This window comes from Chanodichthys erythropterus, chromosome 13 (assembly GCF_024489055.1).
Source record: "Chanodichthys erythropterus isolate Z2021 chromosome 13, ASM2448905v1, whole genome shotgun sequence".
In the NCBI taxonomy this organism is placed as follows: Eukaryota; Metazoa; Chordata; class Actinopteri; order Cypriniformes; family Xenocyprididae; genus Chanodichthys; species Chanodichthys erythropterus.
Window position 1 is genome coordinate 1,383,246 of NC_090233.1, and position 25,052 is coordinate 1,408,297.

At 43.2% G+C, this 25,052-nt stretch overlaps 1 protein-coding gene across 9 annotated transcripts in view; it reads right to left on the minus strand.

Moving 5' to 3' along the window:
• Positions 1-25,052, minus strand: part of LOC137033848 (integrin alpha-M-like) — a 311,934-nt gene that overhangs the window by 283,240 nt on the left and 3,642 nt on the right. For all 9 annotated transcript variants that reach the window (XM_067406240.1, XM_067406239.1, XM_067406242.1 and 6 more), the window contains one exon: positions 16,103-16,158. In XM_067406240.1, coding sequence (XP_067262341.1) covers positions 16,103-16,158 — 56 coding nt within the window. The remainder of the gene's footprint in view (positions 1-16,102; positions 16,159-25,052) is intronic.

Genomic DNA, 25,052 nt, shown 5'->3' on the forward strand with positions numbered 1-25,052 from the left:
TATAAGCATAACTTTTCGCCACATGTTTTATTTGGAACAATAAGAACATTTTATTCAAGAATAAGTCTTTGTTTTATGACAATTGGTCTAACAATGGTTTATTTTTGGTGGAGAAGTTGTTTAATGAGCAAGGTCTTTTGTTCAGGTACTCAGAATTTCTTTTTAAATACCAAATACCAATAACCCCAAAAGAATTTGCTACAGTTATGGGAGCTATCCCTTCTGGTTTATGTATGCTTTTTAAATCTCTAATAACTCCTCAATATCTACTGCATTCTTTCCTACACCTTGTGATACTCCTATTGGTCAAAAAATCTGGTCTCTACAGCAAAAATTCTTTCTCACAAACAAAGTGAAAGAAATTTCCTTTAAACTCATACACAGGTACTCATACACAAGTTTATACAAAGATTTAAAGCTGATCTTGAGATAACATGCTCTTTTTATTCAAATTATGATGGAACTGTGGTACATTTATTTTGGTCATGTCACTACACTCAGAAGTTTTGGAATGACATTGGTGTGTTTGTCAAGTGTAAGATTTTGCCAGGCTTTTCAGTACATATGAGAAATATTATATTTGGGTATTATGACTCAGACCCCATAAATGAAAATATTGTTATAAATTAAATTTTGTTCCTAAGGAAATTTCACATTCATAAATGCATATTCTCCAATTGTAATTTTATATTGTTTTTATTTATTTATTTATTTGTTGTGCTCAGTGGCGGCTGGTGCAAAAATCTTTTGGTGGGGCGCAATTTTTTTTTTTTAATATATAAATGCAGGAATGAATAGGCTAATTGTTAAATAATCATTTATGATATAATCATGTATCATTATTGATTATCTAAAAAGTGGAAAATTCAATATTTAAAGCATGCCATAGGGCTGGGATCTAAAAATATATATCTGTATTTAATTTTTTTTTTGTTGTTGTTTTTTTTTTAAATTCACATTCTGCCCAAGATTGTCCTAGAAACAATGTTCATATTAAAGGCTTTAAAAACCAAACATGAATGTAACTGTGTACTATATGATATATTATGTGCAAAAAAGGGGGTCAAATCACATTAGGCTATAGGCTATAGGCTATATTCTAATATTCTAACTATACAATCTAAAAACAAAATGTTTTTTAAAGCAGAAGTTAAATACACTAAACTAAAAATGAAAATAAATAAAAACAATAGAACAGACTAATTATTATTATGTTGATTACCCTATTAACAGTCACTTTACACAGTTACTGCTATTGTACAAATACACTGTTGTATTTTAGAAATTCTACATATGGCATAATTATGTTCGCCAACAAAAACAAATTTTCAACAACAAATATTTTTAGCAAAATGTATTTGACTCAGATTGAACTCCGTCTGTTTGGCGTGCATACTCGCGGCGGCGCTCGTTCACGGAAGTTTGTGCTTGCTGAAGGCTCGTCCACTGGCTGCAAAATGGAAATATTTTCTCGACTTTCTAACATTTGCAGATGGAGAATATACCTGTGAAATGTAAACATGCACTGAGGAAATTATTGGATGTCACTTCAGCTTAAAAAATATTAATAATAGCGGTATGTTTGTTCGTACCAATCGCCGCACAAGTTAAGGTTACGTATGATGACGAAAGCACGTTAGTGCGAGCCCTCCCGGAACCCATAGAGATTGCATTGCAGTGCCTGCAGTTCGAAAAAAAAGTTTTTTGAATGGAAGTCTATGGGAGCACTCGGGGCAAATCTCGACCAGGCTGAAATCGCCCAAAAAGAGGCGGTACTCCACAGAGCGTGACTCGACGCTGATTGGACTATATCCAGAGCATGATCCAGAGGCAGAACAAACAGCCTAGCAGTGACAGCTAGCGTAACTCTGTGGTTGAATGTGATTGAAAAATCCGTCCCTTTCTCACTTTGGTGGTGCGTTGCCCAATTGCCCTAATGAAGAAACCGCCCCTGGTTGTGCTTTGTTTCCTTTATATTTCTGTGGTTGTGATGTATGCCTATTCGTCTGTTCTGTATGTTCTGTGCGTTCCATGCAATAAAAAAAAAAAGATTAATGACAAACAAGGAACACCTGTGAACAATAAAGACAAAGAACCAATGGCAAGACAGAACTGAAATCACATGACAATGCCAACCAATCCGAACATGACACATGAGACAGGGGCAGCACATGACAAGAACACAAGGGCAATGGAATCACATGATACAAAACAACATGGCAAAACAAACAAAGCATAACTATGAAAATAAACCAAAAACCGTGAACATGAAACAAAACCAAAACAAGACATGACATGACACGACACGTCTCGTTAGATCTTCGTCTGCCCGATGCTTGAGAAGTGTGTGTCTTAGATGCGTGCAGGTCTTAAAGTAACAAAGGCCTAATAGTAGGGATGCTCATTTCGGTTAAATTTCTCGACCGACAACCGACGCTCGTTATTCGATTATTAACCGTTAATTGATAAGATTATAATATTGTATAGCCTATATGATGATAATATGACATATATATGACATTAAATAAAAAATACAATTGACGAGTGTCTGTGTCTTCCACGGGTTTATTTTAACATGCAAACAGCAGCATAGAACAGATAAACAACAGAACCTGGATTCACATTATCAAATTGTCACGCACCTGCAGCGTTTCTGACAACAGAAAAAAATAATTTAAATAAAAGGCATAAAATAAATAGGCCTACACTAAATATTTTTCACTTAAATGTTTAACAAATTATGAAAACAAAAACAAAAAAACACGGTGAATCCATTGAAGCTTTGAACAACCGGTATTTTAGACTTTTCCGTCAAATAAAAACAGCAGGCATACCTCAAGGATTGTTATTGTTATGACCACAGACGGTGCACGTGTGCATACCGAACGCGTCTTTCCGCGCTCATGGGCAAAGGAATTTCTTTGAAAGGCTCGCGCACGAGACTGAGCGGAATGCGGGAAATGAAGTATACCATCCATGGCCCTAAATTGTAATGGACTGGAGCTCACGGTTCACATCGTGAGAAATGGGAACGCAGGGGCACCGCGATGCGACCGCAAAAGGCACTTTCACTTTCGTAATCAAAGTGCATGCCACTGATAAGCTTTGTAAATGCAGTATTACAGTAGCTATACACATACCAATTATACGCGCAGGTCTCCTCGTGCGTCCTCCCCACTGTGTCGCCGGTCGAGGCAATAATTTTCGTTTCGCTTTTAGATATCTCTTTTATAGATGCCATCAATGCATTTAACTTTCTAGATGTAATTACCGAACTCAAAACAGTCCATAAACTACAAATCCTCACGAAAACTTCAGTCAAGCCAGCTCGCGCGTCAATCTGAGAGATCAGCTTCTTACCTTAAAGTGTCAAATTTCTCGGTTTCTGAATGGACGGTTTTGCTTGATTGACAAACGCTAACGTTCGGCCACGATTTATATACCATCAGCCTGTCCTAAAACGTTAGCACGCTGTGATCGATTGCTTGGAGATCGCGTGTTTCTCTGTTCGAGAGCGCGCATTTCCTCTTCTTCACATCTGCGACAAAACAGTTGATTATTTATGAACGAAAGCTCACAGAAACGTGAAAATGGTCTCATTTGAAAGAAAATATCCTAAGCTAAAAGATGATATATTGTGACTGATTGAAGCAGCCCTTATCAAAAGTGCGGGGGTCGAATTCTGTCTTTTCAAAACTGCGGGGGTCCCCCCTGTCCCCCGTGCCAACGGCGCGCCTGACTCTTTCTATCGAAATGGTCAGTACTTCTTTTTGCTCGCTTCATTTTGCTTGTTGCTTAGGGAAAATGTCTGGCACGTGTGAAACGCCCCGCGAGTTAACAAATAAGCATATATGTATATATAGCATATTTTTCTTTAACCATGCAGCAAACAGCAAAAAAAACAAAACAAAAAAAACCATTTAACTGATAGTATTAATCGGTTAAAAATTCTTACTTTCGGTTAACGGTTAAACGGTCAATGTGAGCATCCCTACCTAATAGTAAATATGCTGCCCCTTGTCTTTAAAGGGATAGTTCAGCCAAAAATGAAAAATCTGTCATTATTTACTCACTTTCATTTTGTTTCAAACCTGTATGAATTTTTTTTCTTCTACTGAAAACAAAAGAAGATATTATGAAGAATGTTTGTAACAAGCAACTGTTTGGTTACCCACATTCAGGGGCGATTCTAGGATTTTGATTTTAGGGGGGCTCAGCCCCCAATAAGGGTATGATTAAAAAAATATTATTTGACTGACTGTTGCTCATTTGCAGACCTACTCCCGCACGACAAGAAAAAATGTCGTATATCCATCTACAATGAAATATAAATTATTTTAGTTTTTTTTTAGCTTTTTAGCCTTTATAATCAACAATACGGTTGGATATTCATAAAGTCACCCCATGAAAATTGATGTCATTTTAAGTATTTTAACTAACCAGCTAATATTCATTAAGAATATAGACAAACCATGTATTAATGTAATTGTCTATTGGCAATATGATTAATCTGTTCTATATTTATTTCTATTTATTAAAAATAACAACATGAATTATCAATTTGCCACTTCTATAAATCAAGTACAAATCTAGTATAAATAGTAAATCAAGAAAATCAAAAATCCCTTTACTCTACGCTTACTCTAATTTATGTATGACACTCCTCCTGATTCATTATTACTTAATACAAAACTATATTTAATAATACAAAACAAAATAACTCCACATTCTCTCTGTGGGCCATCTAGTGCTTTCAGACAATGATGTGTCATTTCTGTGCATGGCTGCATAATGTAATGTCAAAATACATTATAATATGTCTGTAATTGTAAAAAGTAAATTAATATAAATCATGATCGTTTTCTGAATCTAAAGTATGTTTTCATGGGTGTAAATCACTTCATTTTTGTAGGAATAAAAAACAACTATCACACAAGGGCTGAAGGTGAACGCAGCGAAACGTATTGGTATTGGATGAGAAACCGAGCCGTCCCGTGTGCTCCCAATGCTCCAGTAACATTACATTATGTAAACTGCAATGCATTTATGACAAAGAACTGCACCGATGCAGATGTAATATCATAGCATTAGCAATCTATCAATAAATGCACGCACACACGACACACACCTTGTGCTCTCTGATGTTCGCTCTGCTCGGCGCCCCTGCAGATTGAAATATGCGCTAAATCCAAGCAGACTCAGATAAGGGGAGGAGCCGAAACTTGACGCAGCTTGCCGCCGTTTCAGATGAGTTTTTTTAAAGGGGACTGAAGCGATCAAAAATTTATTAATCAAATATTTTTTTAGGGGGGCTGGGCAGAAGTTTAGGGGGGCTGAAGCCCCCCTAAAAAGGGCCTAGTGACGCCCCTGCCCACATTACTTAAAATAACATTTGTGTTCAACAGAAGAAAGAAATTCATTCAGGTTTAAAACAACTTGAGAGTAAGTAAATTATGACAGAATTTTCATTTTTGGGTGAACTATTCCTTTAATGTTAATACATTATTTTTATTGTTAACTTGTTACAGGTACATCTGATCTTTTCATTTTATGTCATTATTTAACAGAGGTGTCAAGTAACGAAGTACAAATACTTTGTTACCTTACTTAAGTAGAAATTTCGGGTATCTATACTTTACTGGAGTAATTATTTTTCAGACGACTTTTTACTTCTACTCCTTACATTTTCACGCAATTATCTGTACTTTCTACTCCTTACATTTTAAAAATAGCCTCGTTACTCATATTTCATTTCGGCTTGTTTTCATTCCGGCTTGAGAAAAAAAACAACTATCCAGATAAATCGCGCCATCCGGATAGAGTGAATTTGATTGTGGTTGGATGAGAAGTATAAACATACCATTCTGACATCCTATTGGTTTGTACATGATCCATCGCACCTGAACATGTCACAAATCACGTCACACTCCAGCAAGGATGACAGTGTTGGGGGTCGTTACTCAAAAAAGATTATTTCTTAAAAGTTATTATTTCTACACTACTGGCTCATTTAGGCTATCAAACGGGTGCTTTCTCTTCGTCCTCTGCAAATTAAGCTAGGTAGTTCGGTAGAGAGACGTTTGAATAAATTAGCGTATACACCGGTTTTTAAACTTTTTTTTTAGCGTGACCCTTTTTATTTATGTGACCCATAGTCATATACAACCATGTAGCTAAACGAGCCAAAACGAATTAATTTAAAACGAAACTGAAGGTAAACCTGCGTTGCTCTCATGGTGTTATACCTCTCTCTTTCGGTGAAGTGGAGCAGTGCTCTTGCTGAATGGCACGGATTGCACTACGGACTATTGTACCTTTTATATGTTTTTTTTTTTTTTTTTTTTTTTATAACGAACAAGCTGCGATGTCACGTTTCCAGTGCTTTGTTGTGTGTGCGTGAGGCGCGGGCGCGATCAAACAGCTGTCTTTGCTGGGGACTTGCCTCATCGTCATGGCAACGGTTCATGGCCATGTCAGATTACGTGAGGCTCTGCATTTCCATTCGGAAGGGCTCATCCCTATGCCCTAATCCCTTCAAAGGGTTTACCCTCCGGAGGGAGAGCTTCGAAGGGATGAAGGGTGTAGGGGTCAAAAATACTCCTTTTTTAGAACGCACTGCGTCATCTTAATGAGACAGTCAAGGAGGATAAATTGCGCAAGCTGCGCCTTTTGTTTAACGTTAGCTTATTTATTTATTTATTTATTTTTGGTTTATCGCACAATAATGTATATTGTGTCTATGTATTTGAAACATTTGAATGGACTGATAAAGGGAGCTGTAAAGTATTTTTGTTGAAGTACAGTGTCGTTTTGACCATAATAATGTACTAAATCTAACTCGTATAAATATTACAGTCGTATAGAAAAATATTATACATACATTTATAGGTAAAATCGAACTCCGAGCCTCCTGTACCCATTCTGTGATGACAAACAACTTCCCTGTGCAAAGGATCATGGGGGCCCGAAGTGTCCATCAGTTGTACCCTTCGAAATCCTTCATTCCGAAGGGCCCTTTAATGTGTCCAGTTTTTAACACTTTGGTTTGGAACGACCCTTAAATATGGCGGCCATGATTGTTTTCACTCCGAAGTGCCCTTCGGAGGGCGATATATCCCGTTTGGAACGCACCGAGAGTTTGTTGCAGTTTGTTGGATGCTCAGCCGACCAAACAAACGCCGATTAAACATGTTCAGTCTGGCAAAACAGACTCCAACCAACGCCAACAGGGTTATCACACCTATCCAACAAACTCCAACAGACGAGTTTGTTGGCGGTTTTTTTTTGCGATGTGAACTGAAACAGCTGAAAACTACCTGCATTTGGCGGGTGTTAATGTCAAGCCCTGATTGTTACTAAGCCTGCCCTGGGTACACCAAAACTACCCGCATTTTTCTTGTCCGCTGCCCTCACAGATACCTGCAGTTAAGTTTGGATGTACATTTACATTCCAATAAAGGTTATTGATGACATTTTGAGGAGGTGGAGTGCACCATAGGCCCCTGTGGCGCGGCCTAAGCTTTTGTCCTTAATGCCATTTTTTTCCTTACATTACTTTTACTTTTATACTTTAAGTAGTTTTGAAACCAGTACTTTTACACTTTTACTTGAGTAAAAAGCTTGAGTTGATACTTCAACTTCTACAGAAGTATTTTTAAATCCTAGTATCTATACTTCTACTTGAGTATTGAATGTGAATACTTTTGACACCAGTGATATGGACCAAAATCTATGAGGAATGTTTCCAAAACCTTGTTAAATCAATGCCACTAATAATTAAGGCAGTTCTGAAGGCAAAAGGGGGGTCCAAAGAATGGACTTATTCTTTGGCCTTGCTTTGCTCCAAGTTCCCTTTCATGGGAACTATCGACGCTACGTCGAAATGACGTGATGGGAACCCTCTGCGCATTGCGTCGTGAAGCACCTCTGTATCCAACCAATGATGAGACGGGACGTCAGAGGCGGGTGACGTCACGGACCAGGAAGCTATAAAGCACACCCAGAACAAATAACGCTAGCTTCTGTTGTCTTCAGTAAGCGCTATCTGTATCTTGTGTGTCTTATTTGCTGTTGTTTGTCTACCACGTTGCTGATATCTTCGTCTGAGGACAAGATTCAGTTAAAAGCACATCACTATATACATATATATATATATATATATATATATATATATATATATATATATATATATATTTCAGTGTAGAAAACAACACTGGCGGAGAAACAAAAAGACACAGCTCAGGACAAGCAGATTTTTAGGAAGTGTGTGCATCCCTGCACTAGATTCATCTCGGGTGGGGACACACACGAGATGTGCGTTATCTGCTTGGGAGCCGAACACGCACAGGCAGCTCTCGAGGGAGCTGTCTGTGTCCACTGTGAACGGCTCACACTGAGAGTCCTGAGATCACGGCGAGCACTCTTCGAGGAGAGTGCTGCGTCCCGTGTTCCCCACGGGTCTGGTCCCGCTGTTGCTGAGGCACAGCGAAGGCTGCGTTCGTGGGGTTCACAGATGGATCTGGTGGAGGGGGTTGAGACGGGCTCTGCCTCATCTCTTCCCTTACCTGCCAGACCCAGTGTCTCTTCTCCGGCGGTGGAAGCACGCTCTGCGGTTTCTTCCCCCCGGAGAGAGGCACCGGCGCTTAATATATCTTCCTCTGAGGAGGTTGATGTAGTAAGCGTCGACCCTGGTGATGAGGGACCGCCATCCTCATCACCAGCATATGAGGAGCTGCTGGAGGTAGTGACGCGGGCCGTCGATAAGCTCAAGATCGACTGGCCCGCGGAGAGAAGCGACACAAATCAAAAAAAGCAAACTCGATGAGCGCTTTCTCCAACCTAGGTCACTACCACAGCGTCGGGGTCTGCCGTTTTTTCACGATCTCCACACCGAGGTGTCGAGGTCGTGGAATCGCCCAGTCCAATATCGTGTTTTCAGCCCCCAAACATCCACATATAGTAATATTATGGGGCTGAAACACTACGGCTATGGGGCGATGCCTCCGGTAGAAGAGACGCTTGCGAGCTATCTCTCGCCTGAGTCAGCATCGTCCCTCAAGACCCCGACACTGCCCACTAAGCCCCTAAGAACAACATCGTGCTTGGTGGGCAAGGCTTATTCGGCGGCAGGTCAGGCGGCGGCTTGTTTACATACTATGTCAATATTACAAGCCTACCAAGCTGACCTGCTGGGGGAAATTGACGAGAGCGGGGAAGCTACATTTGAAACGGTTCAGGAAATCCGTAAAGCCACAGATCTTGCTCTCCGGGCCACCAAGGAGACGGCCAAGTCAATCGGCCGCTCTATGGCAGCCCTGGTGGCCACGGAGAGGCATCTGTGGCTGAATCTATCTGACATCAAGGACAAAGATAAAAATGTCCTCTTGGATGCGCCGCTGTCTCCTGTGGGCCTGTTCGGCGATGCTATGTCATCAGTCGTCGACAGGTTCCAGGAGACACGTAAACAGTCAGCGGCCTTCCAGAGATTCCTTCCCCGCCGCATTAATCCCCCCGAGACTGCTGGGCGGGAGCAGCCTCGGCCGGTAGCCAGCTCCTCTGCTCGTAGAGAGCAACAAAAAGCCAGCGTGGCCACCCGTGCTCCCCCGCAAAAAGCTTGGGGACCGGGGCGGTCAATGCAGGCAAGGCCTTCCAGAGGTAGAACGGATCTGAGGACCGTTATTATCTCTCGTTCTGCCAACCCTGCCACCCAGTGTGCGACAGGGCGCAGCGGTTCCCACCGATCCTCCGAGGAGGGTCGGTCACTTGATTCGTTTGTCTACCGGTGCGCCGGTCCACACCAACGAGCCAAGTGCTCAAAAAACACCAGAGGCCAGTCTCGAGAGACTGGTTCCCTTAGTAGAATTTATGGAAGAATGGAAACTTCTCCCGAATATTTCGAAATGGGTGCTGCTCATTATAGAACAGGGTTACAGAATACAGTTCGGTTCTCAACCGCCCAGGTTCAACGGGGTTCTTCCCACAGTGGTAACCCCAAAGCAGTCTCTGGTTATGGAACAAGAGGTTATGACACTTTTGCAAAAAGGGGCTATAGAAAGGGTTCCTCCTCCCAGCAAGCTGTCAGGGTTTTACAGCCGCTACTTTATCGTTCCAAAGAAGGATGGAGGGTTGCGTCCCATAATCGATATACGAATACTAAATCGTTCTGTACAAAAACTAAAGTTCAAAATGCTTACACTCAGACAGATTGTCCCACAGATCAGGTCCGAGGACTGGTTTGTGGCGATAGATCTGAAGGACGCATACTTCCATGTATCCATCCATCCTTCTCACAGGAAGTTCCTCAGGTTTGCTTTCACGGGCGAAGCTTACCAATACAGGGTTCTTCCATTTGGCCTATCCTTATCACCCCGCACTTTCACGAAGTGCGTGGATGCAGCTCTGGCTCCACTGAGACTCCAGGGCATCCGCGTACTGAATTACATCGACGATTGGTTGATATTAGCTCAAACGAAGCAGCTGGCAGCTCAGCATCGAGATGTTGTTCTGTCACACATGAAAAAGCTTGGGCTGAGGCTCAACGCAAAGAAAAGTGCATTGGTTCCAAGTCAGATTACCAACTATCTAGGGGTAGTTTGGGATTCCACCACGATGCAGGCTTATCTGTCTCCTGCTCGTGTGAATTCCATTCTCGGAGCCGTGAATGGGGTAAAGATAGGCCAGTCACTAACTGCGAAACAGTTTCAGAGACTGTTGGGTCTGATGGCAGCTGCGTCCAACGTGATACCTTTTGGCCTGCTGCACATGAGACCCTTACAGTGGTGGCTCAAGACCAAGGGGTTTTCTCCGAGGAGAAACTCTCTCCACACGTTCAAAGTCTCGCGGCGATGCCTTCGAGCTCTGGCCGTGTGGAGGAAGCCTTGGTTCTTGTCCCAAGGTCCTGTGTTGGGGACTTCTCGTCGTCGCAGAATGCTTACGACAGATGCTTCCCTCACGGGCTGGGGAGCGATCATGGGTGGTCGCTCGGCTCGGGGTCTCTGGGAGGACCATCAACGTTCCTGGCACATAAATCGGCTGGAAATGATGGCGGTATTTCTTGCATTAAAATACTTCCTCCCAGACCTGAGAGACCATCATGTGTTGGTCCGCACGGACAACACGACGGTGGTCGCTTATATCAATCACCAGGGGGTCTACGGTCTCGCCAACTATACTACTTGGCACGTCAGATCCTCCTGTGGTCCCAAGGGAAGTTCCTCTCGCTCAGAGCGGCATATATCCCAGGGAATCAGAATGTGGGGGCAGACGCCCTGTCGAGACAGGGGCCGAGGCCCGGGGAGTGGAGACTCCACACCGAGGTGGCGGAGCTCCTATGGCAGAAGTACGGTCGAGCGGAAGTCGATCTATTTGCCTCAAAAGAGTCGACTCAGTGTCCACTATGGTACTCTCTAACGCACCCAGCACCTCTAGGGCTGGATGCCATGGTGCAGACGTGGCCGAGGCTACGTCTGTACGCTTTCCCCCGGTTGCTCTTCTCCCAGGAGTACTGGAGAAAATCCGCCAGGACGGGGTCAGTCTAATACTGGTGGCCCCATACTGGCCGACAAGGTTTTGGTTTGCAAACCTAATATCTCTACTAGACGGCTCCCCGATGGAGCTTCCACTCAGACAGGATCTCCTGTCACAAGCGGGCGGTACGATACTCCATCCTCGCCCGGAATTATGGAAACTGTGGGCCTGGCCTCTGAGGGGGCCAGGTTCATAGACTCTGGTCTCTCAACCGAGGTTGTGGAGACCATTCTCAACTCCAGAGCTCCCTCCACGAGGAAGTTATATCTATACAAATGGAAGTTGTTCGTTGCTTGGTGTAATCAACACGGAACGGACCCTGTCCACGCACCTGTAAATTCGGTGCTTCAGTTCCTCCAAGAAAAATTCTCGGAAGGATTAACTCACTCAACACTAAAGGTTTATGTTGCAGCTATTTCTGCATTTCATGTTTCTTTAGGGGGTTCCTCGGTGGGTCGAGACCCCCTAGTAATACGCTTCCTCCGTGGTACTCTAAGACTGAGACCTGTGGTACGTTCTAGGACTCCAGCCTGGGATTTGGCGGTAGTGTTAGAAGGGTTAGCTGAGGCACCTTTCGAACCATTAGAACAAGTTTCTGAGAAGTTCCTTACACTCAAGACCATATTTTTATTGGCAATCTCGTCTCTTAAAAGAACTGGAGACCTGCAGGTGTTATCAGTTTTGCCATCATGTTTGGAATTTTCACCAGGAATGGTGAAGGCATTCCTACACACTAGACACTATGTGCCCAAGGTCCCCACTAATGTTCCGGGTCCTATTGTACTTCAGGCCTTTTGTCCCCCTCCATTTAGGAGTGCGGATCAGGAAAAACTTAATCTGCTTTGCCCTGTCCGGGCCCTAGATACTTATGTCCACAGAGCTGCCCTGTGGCGTAAGACAGACCAATTGTTTGTATGTTATGGGTCCCCTAAGAAAGGGGGCCCAGCGTCTAAGCAGAGGATGAGCAAGTGGGTGGTCGAGGCCATTTCTCTTGCGTACAAAGCAGCCGGACAACCATGTCCTTTGGTGGTCCGGGCTCATTCTACAAGGGGTATGGCGGCCTCTAAGGCCCTGGTGTCAGGAGTTCCCATGTCGGATATTTGTGATGCAGCCGGATGGTCATCCCAGCACACTTTTATTAGATTTTACAATCTAGATATTAACTCCACTCCAGGTTCAGCGGTACTGTCAACAAGATAACAGACATGCATTTGGCTGTACGGCCTAGTTGGGATAGCGTTCCCATCACGTCGTTTCGACGTAGCGTCGATAGTTCCCATGAAAGGGAACGTCTCGGGTTACTTGTGTAACCCTGGTTCCCTGAATAAGTACCCCCCGGCATACCTATGAGCGCTTACTTCAGACATATTCCAGAAGCTAGCGTTCTTTGTTCTGGGTGTGCTATATAGCTTCCTGGTCCGTGACGTCACCCGCCTCTGACGTCCCGTCTCATCATTGGTTGGATACAGAGGTGCTTCACGACGCAATGCGCAGAGGGTTCCCATCACGTCGTTTCGACGTAGCGTCTCGTTCCCTTATTCAGGGAACCAGGGTTACACAAGTAACCCGAGACGTTTTCTTGTATAATAGCTAGAGATGCACCGATGTATTGGCCACTCGTATTTATCGTCCGTTTTTTGCTCAATTTACAGCCTTTGACATATCGGCTATAGCAGGAAAAGCCAATATAACAAACCGATGGTTTATTAATTAACTGCGTGAAGGCACTGAGCTGTATAATGTCTGTTGCATAATCCTAGCGCTACTGTCTGCACTTTAATGTTAATAAAAAAATTAAATAAAAAAATCTCACACTATTCTTGACTTAACTTTTTTAAGTGTAGCGTTCCCCTTCCCCATCCCCATCCGAATGATGGCCAAAACTTTACTGATGTTTTATTAAGTTTATTGCGTGCATTTTCACTACAAAAAAAATCCCAAAACATTACCATGAATCACTGCATATAATTTTTTTTTTACACATGAAAACACTAGTGTACACGCACAGTCGAACGCACAGTCTTGCAAAGCATACTTCATTCAACTTGTACGCATACACAGGCATTCGACGCATGCACAGTTTTGAGCAATCTCTTGCCTCTGCTTACAACCCATGTAAACACCTTTGTATTCTTTCGTACTAGAGTTGTACAAATGAGGGTACTTTCTAACCTGTTCGCACTCGTCTATGTAGGCTTCCATTGTTGCTGTAGCTTGCATGCATTCCAGTTTGTTCTGTTTATGCAGTTTTCTTTGATACCTTGTGAATCGACGCCCCCAGGGTACGGTTGCCACCTTGTGGATAAACTAATTACTGCAAAAACTATTAAATACGCATGTGCAACCTGAGCTTACAAAGTATCCGCCAGTGGCCCTCACATTATTTAACATTTGTTTACTTTATTTCTGTACCTGAAAACTGTTAAACCTACCTAAAAAGCACTGTTTATTTCATATGTATCTTTGTTCTATTTATGTAGGCCAGCTGAATGTTAAATGGATCAAATCCATGTTAATTAGAAATTATGCAGCAATAAACTAGCTAGCATAACTTAAAGGTGCCATAGAATTGAAAATTTTATTTACCTCGGCATAGTTAAATAATTAGAGTTCTGTACATGGAAATGACATACAGTGAGTCTCAAACACCATTGTTTCCTCCTTCTTTCCTCATGTAAATTTGATTTGTGCAAAAGACTTCTGAAGAACAGGCGAATCTCAACATAACACCAACACAACAGTTGGGATCATTAATATGTACGCCCCCAAATTTTACATATACCTGCCCATGTTCAAGGCATTAGACAAGCCAGTATTAACGCCTGGAGCAGCACACAGACTATATGCAGGTAAGCAAGCAAGGACAATAGTGAAAAATGGCAGATGGAGCAATAATTACTGACATGATCCATGATATCATGGTATTTTCAGTATTATCTGTAAATTGTCTTTCTAAATGTTTTGTTAGCATGTTGCTAATGTACTGTTAAATGTGGTTAAATTTACCATTGTTTCTTACTGTATTCACGGAGACTGGAGCCGTTGTTATTTTCATTATTAAACACTTGCGGTTTGTATAATTTATAAACACAACTTCATTCTTTATAAATCTCTCCAACAGTGTAGCATTAGCCATTAGCCACAGAGCACTATGAAACTCATTCAGAATCAAATGTAAACATCCAAATAAATACTATACTTACTATATCTGATATGCAGCATGACGAACACTCTGTAAAGATCTATTTTGAGGGTTATATTAGCTGTGTGACCTTTGTTTATGCAATGTATTAGAGTTACGGCTTGGGGGCGGGGAGTGCGAGCATTTAAAGGGGAAGCATGCTGAATCGGCGCATATTTAATCATGCCCCAAAATAGGCCGTTAAAAAATTGAATAATAAAAAATCTATGGGGTATTTTAAGCTGAAACTTCACAGACACATTCAGGGGACACCTTAGACTTATTTTACATCTTGTGAAAAAGTGTTCTATGTTTTTGAACTTTGCTGATTTAAAACATGATCAAAATTCTATTTTAATGACAAAATTTCAAATAAGAGAGCAAGTGACAAAAATCACAATTGGAATTGGCCAATAATTGTTTGTTAAAATCGGTAATGTTATGAGCCCCAAAAAATCCTATCGGTGCATCTCTAATAATAACAAGTAATTCACAGTCCCTGGCAAGCGGAATGGGGCCTTGCTCTGTTCCCATGGCTCTCTGCACAGAGGAAATAAAGCTAAGGGGATTTCTATCTTGTAGTTCTGAACCCTGCACCTTATAATAATGGCCCTCAGTGTGTGTGCATATGTGCCTGTGAGTTTGTGTGAAAGACAACATGCTTTCTCACATAAGTTCCTTATTTTCTTTTTACAAAAGAGAGGAACAGAAAGAGGTCAAATATCTAATGGCTGTGCAAGACAACAGTTATGTATCTGTCAACAGTTTAGTTCCTAAAAAACAGTTGACAGATACACACATACACGCCCTAGTGTAGCAGCACACCAGGTTCTCTGGTCATAATGGAACTACACTACAGGAACTTTCTTGACAACTTCAAAGGTGGTCCTGCTGCAGCAGAACAACTACCTTTGAGATGAATGGGAATGCTAATGGATAGCTCTCTTCAGGTAATAAAGATTTGCTTCCAGGAACTAGCAGACTTATGGCCTTTACTTTCACATGTTTGTGAAATCCAAAAAGAGTTCAGGGTCCACAAGGCCATGTCCCACTTGTCATTTTATGTTTCAAGAGTGTCCTCGATGTTCCCTTTTAGAGACTGATTTGAACTTCACTGTTAACTAATAAAAAACTATGCACCATAATGTCAGCAAATTGTGGGGTGAGGGAGCAATCTTCGTGTGTAATGGATAATGTACATTCAGCCAGTCATTATTACAAAAATAAACTCTGACACCAACACGTAGTGATTTACCAATAAGGTTATGTAATCTAGAGAGTCATGTAATAATGTCCACAGTAATAATAATATGTACATTAAAAGTGTCAATAATTCTTTTTAGAAACTGTAGTTTACAATCTTTATTATCATAACAAATAAATAATACTACTTACAATAGCTTGATCTTCATCACAGGCAAGAGATAAGCCAAAGGCAATGCCTGGATCAACTGAAAGGGAAATCTAATTTCAAGATTACAATGAACAGGAAAATCTGACAAAGTTTTATACATTTATTACTTCAGCATTTAAGTTGTATTTGACTGCCGTTACAGACACAAACACTATGAGCACTGTTAATGCTATACTTAAATGTCAATTCAAAACAAAAACTGTTGTAAAATGTTAACTTACTTTTAATGAATTTGTATAGCATCTCTCACAATAAAATCAAATTACATTTCAAAATAGCTTTACAAGAAATAGTGCTGATGTTAAAGGATTAGTTCACTTTCAGATGAAAATTACCCCAAGCTTTACTCACCCTCAATGTAGAACTTTCCAGCAGGTTTTACTATTATTTTGCATTTGCATTTTACAAGTGATAGATGTTATTATTATGTTCTGGGGTATTTGAAGAAATAAGTGTGTATATTTACCGTCTTATTCTAAATACGGGCACATTTATGTTATATTTCATATATGTTATAATCTTACTAGGTTACAGATATGTTTTATTATCATTCCTAGTCTCCAGATTGTGTATATGTATATGCATAGTTCCCATTCAGTCAGTCACGTTCGACGTTACGTCAATACTGACGTAATGGGGTCTCGCTTGGGAGCCCAATCACCTCCAAAGGATACAAAACAAGCCAATGGGAATTGGCCAGTGAGATTTACATGCCGGACCACACCTCCGGCATCCGGGTATAAATAGGGCCGGCATACTCACCTTCATTCATACTTCGGAGCCGATTGGATCGGATCTCTCTTTCACCTCTTCAGAGTGCAATTTCCTCTAATAGAGCAAAACAGCAATTTTAATTGCTATAGGACCAGATCCTAAAAACAGAAATTTTAATTGCTTTCTGTCCAGCTGGTGGGAAGGAATGCTCAGCGGTGGGTGTGACTCATCCCTGTATTCTTCGGCTGGTGGGTATTCTAAAAGAGCGAGCACGGGCGATCAATGTCTTTTTCAAGATGTCTTTTCGTCCATGTGTTTCTGGATGTGGTCGTTTCCTGACCTCCTCTGATGGCAACGATCACTGTCTCACGTGTTTGGGTAAACCGCATGCTGAGTCAGCGCTCGTGGATGGTACATGCCCTCACTGCAAGGGCATGTCCATGTTAGCGTTGAGATCGCAACTCTCCTTCTTTAACACGGAGGCCAATGTCAGTCTCTTGTGGAACCCTCCACCGTGTCTCGAGCGCTCACCGTTGGATGATTGGTTTCTGGGTTTGCCCCAGTGCCATTCTTCCCGGCGGTGCATGAGGAGCTCCAGAAGACGTGGATGGCACCTCACACTGCCAGAAATCGTTCTTCTGCCTCCTCCACTCTCACTACCCTCGATGGTGGGGCCGCCAAGGGGTACATGGATATTCCGCAGGTGGAACATGCGATTGCGGTGCACTTGTGCCCGCAGTCCATGGCCACCTGGCGGAATCGTCCGCATCTCCCGTCCAAGGCGGGTAAGACCACGGCTGCTCTCGCGGCCAAGGCTTACTCCGCCGCTGCCCTCTGCCCTGCACGCCATAGCCATCTTGCAGGTCCATCAGGCAAAAGCCCTGAAAGAGCTGCACGAGGGTAGTTCGAGCCAGGGCTCTTGCAAGAGCTGTGCACGGCAACCGACCTCGCCCTCCGGGCAACGAAGGTCACAGCGCACGCCCTGGGTCAGACGATATCCATCCTGGTGGTCCAGGAATGGCATCTTTGGTTGGACCTGGCTGAGATGAAGGACGCTGACAAAGTTCGCTTTCTTGACGCCCCCATCTCCCAGGCCGGCCCCTTCATTGACACTGTCGAGGACTTCACACAGCAGTTCTCGACAGTGCAATAGCAGACGGAGGCCATTAAACACATCCTGCCCCGGCGTGATGTTGCCACCAATCCTCCTGCGGCTCAGGCTTCCGGGAGATCGGAGCCATCCCATCCTCCCTGAGCCTCCCACAGGAAAGCCACGCCCTCCGTCCAGGCTGCCAAGACTAAGAAGCGGCCCTGAGACGGGAGACCCAGAGGTGATGGAGACTGCTCTACAGGAGACAGTGACCGCACCGCTCCTTCCCCCGGGAGAGGGTCAGGGGGAGAATCCTGTGTTCTGTTTTCTTTCTGTACCCACATTTTCAATTAAAGAGCAATTTCCAAATCCTCTGGGTCATATAAGAAGGTCTGTGCTGAGGGTGAGCGAAGCTCCGCTCCCTCACTCTCAGCCACTCCTTCCTTCACCACGGGCAGGGTCTTGGCACCCCCGGTACGCACAGCCTCCCCATGCCACCCTGCTGTCCAGATGGTTCTACTCGTACAGTGTTTGGGGGCATGGCTACGCCTTCCCAACCTGTCCCGTTGGCTCCTTCGGACAGTCAGACTCAGCTACGCGATTCAGTTCGCCAGGGGTCCCCCCAGGTTCAGCGGCATTCTGTTCACTTGGGTGACGGATCCAAATGCCCCTGTCATGCGGGCGGAGATTGCGGTTCTTTTGGCGAAGGACGCAATAGAGCCTGTCCCTCCAGCCGAGATGAAGTCTGGGTTTTACAGCCCGTACTTCATAGTACTTCATCCTGAACTGCGATGTAATCAGACTTATGATAGCAACCTGATTGTAACAAAGCACTGTTCGCCAGAGGAGAACTGGCCCCCCGACTAAGCCTGGTTTCTCCCAAGGTTCTTTTTTCTCCATTTTAACACCTATTTGCCACTTGTTTGCCACCTGATGTCACCTGATGGAGTTTGGGTTCCTTGCCGCTGTCGCCTTTGGCTTGCTTAGTTGGGGACACTTGACATTTGATATTCAATAGTATTCTTGACATTTATTCAACAGTGCTTCTGATCTGCCTGCATTGACACTTATTTAAGAGCTGCTGTGCAGCCAAATTATGTACCAGTTATCAATGTAAAGCTGCTTTGACACAATCTGCATTGTAAAAAGCGCTATATAAATAAAGGTGATTTGACTTGACTTGACTAGTACCCAAGAAAGGCGGGGTTTACGGCCAACTTGGATCTGCGTGTCTTGAATCGGGCCCTTCACAAGCTCCTGTTCAAGATGCTCATGCTGAAACGCATCCTCACGTGCATCCGCGTCCAGGATTGGTTTGCAGCGATCGACCTGAAGGATGCATACTCATGTCTCGATCCTTCCTCGACACAGACCGTTCTCCTGCGGTTTGCGTTCGAGGGGCGGGCATATCAGTACAAGGTCCTACCCTTCGGGCTGTCCCTGTCCTCTCTCGTCTTTACCAAAGTCGCAGAGGGGGCCCTTGCCCAACTACCTCGACAACTGCCTCATTCTGGCCCACTCGCGAGAGCAGTTGTGTGAACACAGGGACCTGGTGCTCAGTCACCTCAGCCAGTTGGGGCTTCGGGTCAACTGGGGAAAGAGTGAGCTTTGCCCCGTGCAGAGCATCTCTTTTCTCTGTGTGGTGCTGGACTCGGTCAACATGACAGCACGTCTCACCAACGAGCGTGCACAGCCGGTGCTGAACTGCCTGAATTCGTTCTCACGGAAAACAGTGCTCCTGGGGCATATGGCATCCACAGCCGCAGTCACGCCGGTCAGATTGCTTCATATGAGACCGCTTCAGCACTGGCTTCACGACCAAGTCCTGAGGTGGGCATGGCACCGTGGCTCACTCCGTGTGGTCATCACACCGAGTTGTCGCCGATCGGACCTTGGTGGTCAGACCTTGCTTCTCTACGGGCCGGAGTGCCCCTAGTACAAGTGTCCAGGCATGTTGTTGTTACAACAGATGCCTCCACCACCGGCTGAGGACAGGACCCCAACGCCACTGGCACATCAACCGCCTCGAGTTGCTAGCAGGACTCCTTGCTCTGCGCCGGTTTTGACTTCTACTGCAGTGCAAACATGTGCATGACACTGTGCAAGGTCAGGGAGGACGAGGAGCAGGTCTTGCTAGTTGCACAGTACTGGCCCAACCGGACCTGGTTACCAGAACTCATGCTCCTCGCAACAGCCCATCCCTGGCGCATCCCCCTGAGGAAGGACCTCCTTTCTCAGGGGCAGGGCCCCATATGGCACCCGCGTCCCTACCCGTGGAACCTCCACGTGTGGTTCCTGGACGGGATGTGGCAGACTTAAGTGGCCTACCGTCCGCGGTAGTTGACACCATCACTTCGCCTAGAGCTCCCTATACGAGGCGCACTTACGCCAGGAAGTGGAGTCTGTTCGCTGAGTGGTGTTCTTTCCACCGGGAAGACCCCCGAAAATGCCCGATCAATGCCATGCTTTCCTTCCTTCAAGAGGGTTTGAAGTGGAGGCTGTCACAATGTGGTCGATGGCAAGTCACTAGGAAAGCACGACCTGATCATCAGGTTCCTCAGAGGACCCAGGAGGTTAAATCCCCCTAGGCCTTGCCTCATTCCCTCTTGGGACCTCTCTGTCGCCCTCACGGGCCTGCGGAGAGCTCCCTTCGAGCCCCTTGAGTCAGCCGAGCTGAAACATCGGTCTCTGAAGACAGGGTTCCTGATACTGATTACTAATGATTTGCTCTTATCATGAGATTGTGGTTGTATCTCTCTATTAGTGTTACTGGATCTTAGTGCTGCATTTGACACTATTGATCACAATATTCTTTTAAATAGACTCGGAAATTATGTTGGCATTAGTGGAATTGCATTGTCGTGGTTCAAATCATACTTATATGACCGTTATCAGTTTGTAGTAGTAAACAAAGAAATGTTATATCGATCACAAGTTCAATATGGAGTACTGCAAGGCTCAGTACTAGGACCATTGCTTTTCACTCTGTACATGCTACCCTTAGGAGATATCATTAGGAATCATGGCATTAGTTTTCACTGTTACGCTGATGATACTCAGCTCTATATTTCTTCGCACCCTGACGAAACTTACCAATTCACAAAATTAACAGAATGCATAACTGATATAAAATATTGGATGACCAGTAATTTCCTACTACTAAATTCAGAAAAAACAGAGATTCTAATTTTTGGACCAAAAACTTCTTCACATGGAGTCTGAGGCTGATTTGGGCCCTGGAGAAGTTTTGACATGCCCTGACATTTGTGCTTTTTTCAGTTGTTCATAAACATATTAATAGAAAAAGTGTCATTACACTGTATTCAGCACAAACTAGGCTACCATAATATGTGAGGAACATGTATGTACATGTTTGTGTTTTTGAAGGAATAACGTTTATGCGTGGTTATTGAAAAAACAAAAAACTTTCACTGAAGTCACTGAAATAAGGCCAAAAAAATATAATAAATCTGTGTTCACAAGACTTCTGGGTATTGGAGGTTGTAGACTAGAGTTTTTGCTTTAAAATAATGTAAAAATTATGCTGCCTACTCGTTCATTTATAACAATATATTGATTTAGTTTTGTAAGACACTTTTTGTCAAGAAACACAGTATGCGTGGAGGCGTGAATCATCATTATGATAGCATCCTGAGTCGTAACAAAGCACTGTTCGACGGAGGAGAACTGGCCCCCCGACTAAGCCGGATTTCTCCCAAGGTTTTTCAATCTCCGGGTGGCACTGGTTTCCACCCGTGAGCTGTCTACTCGTAGATAGCCACGGGTGTTCGCTTGCTGTGCCATTTCCCTCGGGAGAGGGAATGTGAGCACTTTTGCCGCTCCTCAGTTCAGTTCCCCATAACGATGAACCCTGTGGAGTTCCTCCTGCATCCTGCGGCAGCCAGATGCGGTGGAGGCGTCCGGCGCTAGGTCCAGTACTCGTGTGTATGCCCGATTGGTCTACCCTTGTACTGGGCTAGATGCCCATATGCTGTGATTCCCTGCGGGTAATCCCATATGTGTTTGTCCATGGTACGGTTTCCCTGATAGTAAACTCGTGTCTTTCCCTGGGCGGCTTCGCTCCGCCCTGTCTCAGACTGCTAGTGTGAGTGGCCAGATACCAATCTCGGCTCCTCAGCAAAAATATGAATGAAGGTGAGTATGCCGGCCCTATTTATACCCGGATGCCGGGGGTGTGGTCCGGCAGGTAAATCTCACTGGCCAATTCCCATTGGCTTGTTTTGTATCCTTTGGAGGTGATTGGGCTCCCAAGCGAGACCCCATTACGTCAGTATCGACGTAACATTACAATAGTAACCTAGACGTTAGTCAGTGCGCAAGCGCCGCCTAGGTTCATTTTTCATTCTGTTGTTGATCACGAGTGGTACGCTTGCTGGTGAGTGTAAACTGGCATTGCTAGTAATTCAGATTAAGAATTAATATCTCATGATTGTGTAATTTCATTAGTTAATTCTGATGTTTGTTTTGTGTTTTCATTGCAGGTTTACAACCTAGCAATCTAATTTTTTTGTATTATTATTAGTTAACTGACGAGCTAAAATGTCACATATAACTAGCTTGTGGATGATTTGTACACAATTAAAGCTCAAAAAGTGGCTCCAGTTGTATCTGCCGTGCTTGTTCTGAAACCCTTCCAGTGGGAGTTTGAGCTATAGCAGGTAGCTTAGTAAAAAACTGGACACTCAAGCCATCCTAGGTGTATATGAATTTCTTCTTTCTGATGAACACTATCGTAGAAATATTAATAATTCTATGTTATTATAGATAATAATATACTATGACATATACTATGACATAATTATTATGGCAGTATGCGTTCACACCATCCACATCCAACCATCATAAACATATTCCACGTGGCTCCAGAGGTTTAATAAAGGCCTTCTGAAGCGAAGCGATGCATTTGCGTAAAAAAAATATATATATCCATATTTAATAAGTTATGAAGTAAACTATCTAGCTTTCACCATAATGCCTTCCATATTCTTCAAAAAGCTTACACTGTACGTCCTGCACCTTCCCTATTCAACTTACGGAACTGACGTAACACAGTTCAGGTTTTTCCATAATTTGAATACAGAAGGCGGTCTGGTGGAAGCTAGATATTTTACTTCATAACTAGTTAAAAATGGATATTTTATTTTACACAAATGCATCGCTTCGCTTCAGAAGGCCTTTATTAAACCTCTGGAGCCATGTGGAATATGTTTATGATGGTTGGATGTGGATGGTGTGAACGCATACTGCCATAATGCATCAGGATATTTATTAAAATATCAACGATTGTGTTCATCAAAAAGAAGAAAGTTATATACACCTAGCCTAGGATGGCTTTAGGGTGAGTAAAGGTTTTGGGTAATTTTCATTTGAAAGTGAACTAATCCTTTAAGTGGCATATGTTAGGACTGTTTTTACACTTTCTTCTGCAGTGTTGAAACATTCACACAAAAGTTGGCAATTCACTTCCTTTTTTGAGTGAGGAAACAATCCATTTGTCATAGTTCTGAATGTCAAAGTTATTAATAGCAAAATACGTGTAGGGAAAAATCCATACATACTCGAAAGTATCAGTTTAACACTTTCATTATGTGATTACTGTGGCTTTATTACCAAATGCAAAACCCATTAAAATAAATAAAATAAATTATATTTTCCATCTCACATAAGTGGATGTGAAAGAACTAAGCTGAGGGCAAACCAAAACCCAGCAGAGCAGTAATACGTTCATCGGATGGTGTTGGTAAATGTATTTAACCTGATGGTAACCTAATGTCTAACTGTCTAAAAAGGATTTGACTTCATCTGCTGGGCCTATGTAATGGATGAGTTTCTAATATGCACAGATGTATTGGCCTATAAAGCTATCATTATCAATATCGGCGGTTTAAAAACTGCCAATGATCAGGGCCAGTTATATCCAGTCAATCAAAAGGATGCGGAAAAACATGTTCAGACTGTAACTCATACATACTGTTTGTGAAGAAAATCACTCTTGTGTTGAATTTTAACGCATTAACAGTTTAAAATAGTGACATTAAAGCAGACTCTTTTTGACCCTATGATTATGATGTTAAAGCCAGGGTTGCCAGGTCTGTGTTATTGGTACTGCCTCCTATCCAATAATTGCAAAAAGCGTTGTGCTTTGTTACTTCTGATAAGAATAAAGTTTCAGTTTTCAAATTCTGTCCATTTTATCATTTGTCTGGCTATCACCAGACCAAGCTCAATTTAAAATTGAACATTGGTATGAGGAGTCTGTATGTTATTTCTACTGCACAAGAGGCATGATCAACGAGCTTTATTCACGCAATTGGATAGTCCTTCAACCAATCAGATCAACGATCCGGGTGACGTACTTTGCAGAGCTACATGAAAACTCCAGACAGGATTAGTTTGTATTGGTTTGTAGCATTGATCAGAGGTTTGCAGAAGCAGCAATGGCATTGAGCGATTTTTGCAGGTTGTGCAAAAAAAAAAAAACATGAAAGTGAGTGGTATTTACACCCACTCGAGCGATTTGTTTGCTAAACTAAAGAAGTCATTCAGCATCGTCGAGAGGTTAAAAGGAATTGTATTGACGGTCATGCTTGCCTTCGCTTCTCTATCGTCATTGTGTTATACCTGCCAATAGCGAGCAAGGTGGATAAGCCAGTCTGTGATTGGTTCCCATAAAAGTGTAACAGAAGCAGTAGAAATGAATGTATGGGTTTCCAGACTGAGTTGCCGGGCGAAATCAAATCGCCGGCAGATCATGCTGAGTTTACCCAGTGTATTTTATCATAATATTCAAACCAAAAATGGCGTTTTGATGCTATTAAAGGTGACGTTCAGTGTTTTAGAGATTAACTATTCCTAATTTTAACTCTTAGGGCCCTATAATACACCCGGCGCAATGCGACGCAAGGCGCAGCGCAAGTGTGTTTGCTAGTTTGCGTCCAGCGCCGTTCGTGTTTTCCCGTTCAGCGCCACGTCCTTAAATAAGTAAATGCATTTGCGCCAGTTAGTGCGCCCATGGTCTAAAAAAGAGGTGTTTTCAGGCGCATTGCCGGCGCATTGCTATTTTAAAGAGCTGAAAATAGACTGCGCCATAGAACAACTCAAACCTG